Genomic DNA, 8,026 nt, shown 5'->3' with positions numbered 1-8,026 from the left:
GGCACCCTCCAGCGTGACCCTCTGGGGGTCGGAGTGGTCAGGGCTTCAGGCCCAACTCTCCCCTCTTGGGGGTGGAGGTCTCAGCGGCTCTGCTGGGGAACACAGGAGAGGCCGTGGCACAGCTCTGGGCACTCTGGAGGCGCTGGGTCCTCAGGAGTCCTGTGTGCGGCCGGGCTGGGCTTGTCCGTTGCGTGGGGCTGGGAGCCAGCTGACCAGGCTCTGTCTTCGGGCAAACACAAGCCAAGCATTGTGCAGACGGCACCCACAAACTGTCGCAGCCTGACCCTGAGCCCCAAAGAGGATGTTCCGCCACTTGTGCCAAAGCCAAGAAGGACCAAGAAACTTTTTCTTTAATATCAAAAGATCAATGAAAAATTTATTTATAAATTTTTCCCGCTGGGCTACAAGTCAGTATCGTACACGGGGATGTGCTGCACAGACTTTATCCAGTTAGAAGTGATCATCCCGTGACCCACACAGCTTCCATATGAGCCTAGAAAGTCTTAACATTAATTAACATAATTAAAAAGGTATTTGCATCTAGAAAAAATATACAGAAGAACTCCTTGTGGAGTGATCTGTGCCTCCATTTCAATGTCTGCTTGTTGCGCTGACATTATCAATATATTCTTCTCACACAACGTTTTATAAAAAGCCACAGAGGGCCGCCCGAATCGGACCGGCCACGCACAAAGGGCCTCCACCCACCTGTGTCCTCAAGTGCTCCCCATTTCTGCACGAAGGGTCAGCAGCCCTTCCATGAAGGGGAAACCTCATTTAAATTTGAATAATTCAGCCTCCCTTTTATTTCTCAGGATCAAAACAACAAGGGGTGTGGGGCTGCATAGAAAATCAGAGCCACAGAAACCAGGAAGGGCGCCTTTCACCGAAGTGACGCAGGAGAACCTCCCGGCCCCAGGTCTGGGCGCAGCCCCTCCCCCATGGCAGGGTTTCGGATTCGAAGGGGGGGTCCTCGACGCTCTGGGAGGCTGGAAAGGGGCAAAGCGGTCCTTCAATTCACTCGGCCATTAGCACAAGAGATTCACAGTCTTATAGGTATTTTATAAAAATATAAATATGGGTACACTCTGTTGCCTTCACAACGCTGGATACATCGCCCTTTAAAATTGGGTTTATAACCAAGGTTCAAAAAATACACCTAAAACTTGGCTTAAAATATGTTAATATTTTATATTGTCATAAATGTTATGACATTTAATTGTGGCAAATCCATTTACTTTTTTAAAAAAGTGTGCAACCGTTAACTGATAGAACGCACTAGAAAAGGTAAGGAACGTCCCCTCAGCCCTTCCCCGCCCCCGTGTCCCCGCCACCCTCCGGCGCCAGCGCGCTTCCAGGATCCCGGGAAACTGCTAAACAGGCCGGTTTGGGGGTGGTGGCCTCATCCAGGAGGGCGGGGGAGAGAGGCCCTGGGGCTTCCGAAACTCACGATCTGAGGGAGGGGGAGGAGGAGGGCGGGGGTCGACGTGGGGAGCAGGGGCGGGCCGGGGGCGTGGGGGCAGCACGGGAACGCCACGGGCCGGGCGGCGTTTTCAGTGCAACCAAGAACTGGGAGACTCGTTTTTAAAGACTAGAAAACGACGCGTCCTCCCCCATGACCACGCACAGTGTTTTCCAAACAAAAACCAGGCGCACAAACTTCACCCACAAATGGACACACACAAGATAAATAGTCGCGAACACCCGGAGCAGCGGAGCGTGTCCCCGGCCGCGCGCGAGCGGCGCACGGCGGCCCTGGCGGCTGCTCCTCGGCGCCGGGCGGGTCCTGCGGGCGGCGGGTTAGCTCCGAGTCCGCCGCGCCCCCGCCGCCCGCCTTTCGCCTTCGGGACAAGCGTTTCGCGCGGGGATCCGGTATCCCGGGATTCCGAACTTGCCGGTTGCGGGACTCAAATTTCAAAGGGGATTGGAGGCGGCGGGCGCGGCCGTGGGAAGCGGCTGCGGCCGCGGGGAGGCGCTCGGCGGCGGGGCTGCCCGACCCCGGGGCCGGCCGGACGCACGCGCCGCATCCGCCGTGGCCTGACCCGGCGCGCACCGAGGTAGTTGGCGGGAGGGTGCAGCAGGGACGACGCGCGCGGGCGGGGCGGGGTCGCGGCGGCATCACCGGCCGCCGGCCGCGTACTTGGCCTTGGTGATGAGATAGAGCACGATGTCCTGGTGGCCGCCGAACGCCGCGATGTGCAGCGCGCTCCAGCCGTCGCGGTTGGCCAGGCGGATGTCGGCGCCGAACTTGACCAGCAGCTTCACCAGCTCCAGGTTGCCGTCGATGACCGACTGGTGCAGCGCCGTCTGGCCCTCCGGCCCGAACGAGTTCACGTTGAACTCGCAGCTGGTCATGTTCTGCAGCAGCGACTGCAGCTCCTGCGTGTTGCCCTTGCGCACCGCCTCCTGGAAGATGCGCTGGGTCTGCGGCGCGGAGCAGGTGGACAGCTCGGCCTGGCTCATGCTGCCGCCGGGCGCGGGCCGCGGGCCGGGCCGGGGCTCAGCGCGGGCGGCGGCGGCTGCGGCGCAGGCCCCCGGCTGGCTCGGGGCGCGCCTCGGCGCATGGAGGGCGCGGCGTCCCCGGGCCCCGCACGCCGCCTCTGGGCGCTCCGGGCGCTCGGGGCCGGGGGTCGCCGCCGCGGGGACCCTGCCGCATCCAGCCGCGCCCGGGTGGGCGACGGGGGAGCGCGCTCGGCTCGCGGGGCCGGGCCCGGCCGGGGACGGCGACGCCGCGCGGTCCCGGCGCCTGCTTGGTTCGGCTGCGGCTCCCACGCGGTTCCCACGCGGTTCCCACGCGCCTCCCCACGCGCCGCAGCTCTCGCTCGCCTCCCGCGCCGGGGCGCCTTTTACCTTCTTTATATTTGCATAACAATGGAGGCCCGTGACGCGCGCGCCGGCGGCCCCGGGATTGGGCCGCGCCCACGTGGGGGCGGAGCGTGGGCGGTGCCGGGAGCGGGGCGCGGGGGGCGGGTCCCGGCGGCGGAGCCCTTCGCGGCAGGGGGCGCTGGTCGCCGGCCTTGCCGGGGCGGGGGAGGCCAGGTGGCCGCCGGGGGGGGCGGTGTCCAGCTCTGTCGCCGCCGCGGTCCGCGCTCCCTCGGGCGCTCCGCGTCTCTCCGAGGTCGTCCCGCCCCTTCTCCCTCCGGCCACCCGGGGAATTCCGAGCTCCCTGCGCAGCCAGACCCAGGCCTTGCCCGGGACCCGAGCGCGACCGCCAGGTGGCCCCGAGGGCGGCCTCTCCCGGGTGGGGCGTTCGCGGGCATCTCAGACCGTGGCAAGGGAGAGACCTCTCGGAGCGGAGGGACGCGCGGCGACAGCGGCCAGCCGGGCCTCCGGGCTCACTGTCCACGCGGGTGGCAACTGCAGGAAGGGCCCTGACATGGGGCCCTCAGCCACGCGAGTCCTTCCCGCGTGTGGGCAGCCTGACGGCAGCCGGCTGAGCCTGTGCTCGCCCCAGCCGCACTGATGCGAGGGGCCCCCCGCGGCTTCCATTGCCTGCCGGGGGAGGGGGTCCCGCTGTCCTCTCGGGAGGAAGGGGGACGGGGGGAGGGGGACAGCTGCCTGCGTCGCCCCGCTGCCCACCCAGCAGCAGGCGGAACACAGGGGTCCTGCCCAGGTGAGCAGGGCGAGGCGCGGCGCCGCGGCTGTCTGAATTCCGAAACGACTGGCTTCCAAACTGTAAAACCCAGTTTTATTGCCCACTCTAACAACTGACCGGGAGGCGCTAGCAGGGGGAGGCACAGCGCATTTCCTCATTAGGGTTTTACAGTTTACAGCTCGATGTGGTCGCTGGAAATTAAGGAGGAGTGATTCTCAGGCGCGGAGCAGGAGGCCGGGCAGGCTGGGGCTTGAATTCCCTCTGAAGCCAGGCCGGGAATTCCGCGCAAGCAGCTCTGAGCTGCGGCTGGGGAGACCCCCCTGCCAGGCCTTGTCTGCGGACGCTCTGCCCGCCCATCCGCCGCAGGGCTCCTGTGGAGTCCGCTCCGTGTTCCCACGTCGAACTCCTCGTGGGACTGTGTCCCCACCCCGTGCTGTGCCCACACTGCCGGGAAAAACCGGGCAGTCCCCCTTCGGGACTGACCCTGGCTGACTGGAACAGGGCCGTTGCGCCCTGGGGTCCTCCTGGTGGCCTGCGAACCTCTGTCCCTCGAGGGCACAGCTCAGAGCTCGCTCTAGTCTTCCTGGGGCCGTGGTCTCACTGGTTCTGTTCAGGCCTCTCCCCTGGGGCTCACTGCTTCTCCCAACAGATCTTAGGAGGCCACGGAGGGTGGGAGGGTGCTCCCCAGTGAGCAGGTGGGGACACAGTGGAGCAGGCGTCCTGCAGAACAGGGATGGGCGCTGTGGAGCCAGGCTGGGGCAGGGATGGGGTTGCCCAGACTGCCGCACTGTGCCCTGCTGGGCACCTTTGGCCTCTTAAGCAGGGGGAGCCGCTGGGCGGCCTGCACTCCCTGGTGCTGGATGCATCTCTGGACCTCGGACCAGGGCTGGGTGTGCAGATGCTCCGAGCACACCATCAGGAGGGCAGCAGCTCCATCCTGGGCATTGGTGGGTTTTGTGCATCTGCCCAGGGCCCAGCTAGGCTAGACTGGCAAGAGGCGGAGGGCATGGCTGGGGGCTGGGCGGAGCCCTGGGCTCTCAGGGGCACAGGCCCTCCCCTGGAAGGTGGGTGGTTTGCAAACAGGCCGAGGCCCAGGTGGGCTTAAGCCGGCATTTGGCTCTGCTGTGGGCCAGGAGCAGGGCCTGGGAGAAAGTCCCGCCGACATCCGTGGCGGCGCCAAACAAAGGGGCCCTGTGTGAGCTTGGTGTGGGAACGCGGGCCCCGCCACGGGCGTGAAATCGGTGGCGGCCCCTGGTGAGGGCCGGGCGGCTCGGGCGCCCTGGCAGGGACAGTGTGGCTGGTAGGGCGGCCCTGTGAGGCGGTGGGAGCCTACCCCTTGCCCTGGGTTCGCCGGGGTCCGGAGCAGGGTCAGGCAGAGGTGGCCGGGCCTGGCCTGCCATGTGGCTGTGGCCCAAGCCTGTGCCCAGGCTCATCTATGGGGTTCAGAGTCCGGCCACCCCTCACTGCCCACGGGGAGAAAGCTTAGGGGTGCTGGCTCTGGCTCCTACACTGTGCACAGTGGCGCCAAGCTCCCCTGGCCACACCCACGGCCCTGAAGCGGCTCCATCTGAGGACGGGAAGGGGGGAGGGGCCCGGGGCAACGACAGCACTTCCCGAATGTTTGCCGAGGGACATCCAAAAGGTGGACATCTGTTCGAAATGCTGGGGCCTGGGGGCCACCTCCAGCCACCCTGTGCTCGTGCGGAGGACCCCCTGGCGTTTGCTGGTGTTGCTTGGGCCGAGACGTAAGCAGGCAGGGAGCGTTCTGCTGTCTGGGAGCCCCTGCCTTGGGACCCCAACAGGCTCAGCCCCGACTGTGCAGCTGGGCCCCATCCTTCCTCCCTGCCTGTCCTGAGGCTGCTGGCCCCAGGGCGCCCTGCCTGTAACCCACCCACCCCCAGAAGGCAATGGTGGGGCCCCTTCTCCCTGCAGGCACCCCCTTCCTTCCCTTTCCTGCAGCCTCAGATCAGTGAGCCACATGGGGAGGGCCCAGGGAGGACAGCACAGAAGGGGCAGCTGGCCAGAGCTGGGCCGAGGCCTGCGGCCACCTTAAAGGCACTAAGCAGGGAGGGAGGGTGGCGGGCAGTGGGGGCGGGGCTTCCAGCTAATTCATTAAAATGTGTCGGGAGCGTGGGAAAGAGGAGAGTGTTTCTTCCCAGCAGCCCAGACACCTGGTAGAAGGGCTGAGAGGATCGAGATCAAATAACAAACACTCAGCCCGGGCCAGCGCAGGCCGCAGCAGAGGAAGGAACTGCCGCAGACAATCCCTGCGACCATGTCTCCTGCCCGCCAGGATGGCCGCTCAGGGCATGGCCTGGCACCAGCAGCCACAGCCACCCAGTCAGCCTGGGCTCTGTCCCTTGCCCAGGAAGCAGCCTGATGGGTGCTGACCCCTAGAGCCCCAGGCTGGCTTCCAACACGTGGACCCGGGTGGGGACTGGGCAGACGGTCTCCCCGCACCAGAGCCTGGGCCTGGGCTGGACGCCACAGAGCCAGGCCGAGCCTGTGCTGGGCAGTGAGGGACGTGCGGACAGCAGCAGGGCCACGGTGGAAAGTGGGGGCAGGCAGAGGCAGAGCCAGCCGGGAGGGCCAGGAGAGATGGAGGACGGTGGTCTCCATCTTCCCGCAGCCTCTGCTCCGCTCGGCCCGGGGCCCACAGTAGCTCTCAGGCCTGGGCTGGGAGCCGTGCGTGTCTCCAGCATGAGACGGGGCTGGGCGGAGGGTGGGTGCCCTCAGCCACTCTGTCCTAACCCCGCCAGGCAGGAGTGTGGACAGGGTGAGGACCCGGAGTCCCCTCCTGGAAGCAGCATCACAGTCCAGAGCCCTGACCCTCTCCTGGGGTCCCGCTCTGCTCCCCCTGACACCCCCGCCTGACTTAGGCTCAGGCCCCCCAGCTGCCCGGCAGGTCAAGGGGGCAGGTCAAGACTGGACAGTTGGCTCTGACACAGGCCAGGCCCTTCCCGTCCAGCCTCGCCCCTCCCATCTGTGAAATGACACCCCGGCTGGGTTGCTGAGGGCTAAGGGGCTGGGCTGCAGTGCCCAGGGGTGCCCAGGGGTGCCCAGGCACAGTGGCCAGCCCTGGTGTGGTCGGGGCCTACAGCAAGGCCCCGCTGGGCCAGTCCAGGGATGCCCAAGGCCTTTGCGCCCGAAGCCTGCTCCTCACTCTGCTTCTCCCCAGCCCCCAGGCCCCTGCACCGAGGCTTCCGCCCGGGCTCCTCAGCCAAATCCGACCTGATTTCCGCTCCAGGCAGGAAGCAGAGGAAAGGGATGTGGGTGAGGGGAGGGGAGGGGGCACATTCCTGGGACGGCCCCTCCCCGGGCTCCTCCTCCTCTCCCACCTCGGGGCCCCCTGCCCTCCCTGCTACCTGGCACAGCACCCTCGGGTCCTCAGGGTGGGCAGCAGTGGTCGCCTGGGCTTTGTCCTCCTCCCATCCAGGGGCGGCAGCTGTGAGGACGGAGTCGCCTGCGTCCGTGTGTACGAAGCCCTGGCCGTGGCCGGCTGCCCAGGTGCCTCCAGCCGGGCTGTGGCTGACGCGCTCCCGCGGGGACCACACAGCCCTGACGGGGGTGATGGAGAAACCCCACAGAGACCATACGGCCTGATGGGGGTGACAGAGAGATCCCGGGGGACCACACAGCCCTGACGCGGGGTGAGGGAGAGACCCTTCAGGTCCCACTCAGCTCGGGGTCCCAGCATCCTGACCATCTGGAAACCCTCATCTTCCCCCAACAGCTGCTGGGGCTGGGACCCGCCCTGGTGTTCCCGGCACTTCCTGGCACACAGAGGGGCCCACGAAAGGCTTGTGAGGCGAGCATGAAACGTATGAGCAAGTCCACGGCCACGGGCCCAGCACTCGGCATGTTCCATGTTTATTGCCTTGCTGTCCTCAGAAGGAGCTGCCGGCCGGGCTGGGGGCTGGGCTCGGCTCACAGGGGCCCGGGGCGCTCTCCAGGACGTCTCGGAAGTGGGTGGCAACACGACCCAGGTGGGAGCCATCCCAGAAGACCTTCCCACAGCGCGTGCAGCAGTAGAAGTGCCGCAGCCCCGGTGTCCTCAGCACGCCCGCCGGGACCCTGGCCAGCTGCAGCCGGGTGCCGTTGGCCAGCATGTCTGGCATCTCTGCACATAGGTCAGCCGCCTGCAGCCAGCGGCAGGGGCGGTCATGGGTGCTGCCCCCAGGGGCTTCCTCTGGGGCTGGACCTGGACAGAAAGAAAGGGACTCCCTGAGCCCTCAGCCTTCGGGCACGGCCCCGTGTGCTCCTGGGGTGGCCCAGTTGGCGGGCCCACACCCACTCCCCAGCAGCTCCTCCTTCTGCTCCCCATTCACCGACTGTGCCCCTTCACCTCCTCTGTACCCACTTCTCTCATCCAGGGGCTCCACCCCTCACCTTATGGGCCCTAGGGCACACAAAAGCCTCACAGAGCCCCCG

The 8,026-nt window shown here is 66.2% G+C and overlaps 2 protein-coding genes across 6 annotated transcripts in view; both read right to left on the bottom strand.

Annotated features, from left to right (window-relative positions):
* Positions 1–343: 343 nt before the first annotated feature.
* NRARP (NOTCH regulated ankyrin repeat protein) lies at positions 344–2,841 on the bottom strand. The gene has a single exon (XM_032261711.1). It carries the CDS (start codon positions 2,461–2,463, stop codon positions 2,119–2,121), a length of 345 nt encoding a protein of 114 aa, XP_032117602.1. The 5' UTR covers positions 2,464–2,841; the 3' UTR covers positions 344–2,118.
* Positions 2,842–4,531: 1,690 nt separating this feature from the next.
* Positions 4,532–8,026, bottom strand: part of EXD3 (exonuclease 3'-5' domain containing 3) — a 79,067-nt gene continuing 75,572 nt past the window's right edge. For 4 of the 5 annotated variants that reach the window (XM_032261689.1, XM_032261691.1, XM_032261692.1 and 1 more), the window contains one exon: positions 7,430–7,796. In XM_032261689.1, the coding sequence (XP_032117580.1) occupies positions 7,483–7,796 (314 nt within the window). In that variant the 3' untranslated portion in view covers positions 7,430–7,482. Of the gene's footprint in view, positions 7,797–8,026 lie in introns of all 5 variants that reach the window. The other variant, XR_004263916.1, reaches the window with a different exon arrangement.

This window comes from Sapajus apella, unplaced genomic scaffold, assembly GCF_009761245.1.
Source record: "Sapajus apella isolate SASKATOON/1434 unplaced genomic scaffold, GSC_monkey_1.0 scaffold126, whole genome shotgun sequence".
Lineage (NCBI taxonomy): Eukaryota > Metazoa > Chordata > Mammalia > Primates > Cebidae > Sapajus > Sapajus apella.
This window is presented reverse-complemented; position numbering and strand designations above follow the sequence as displayed.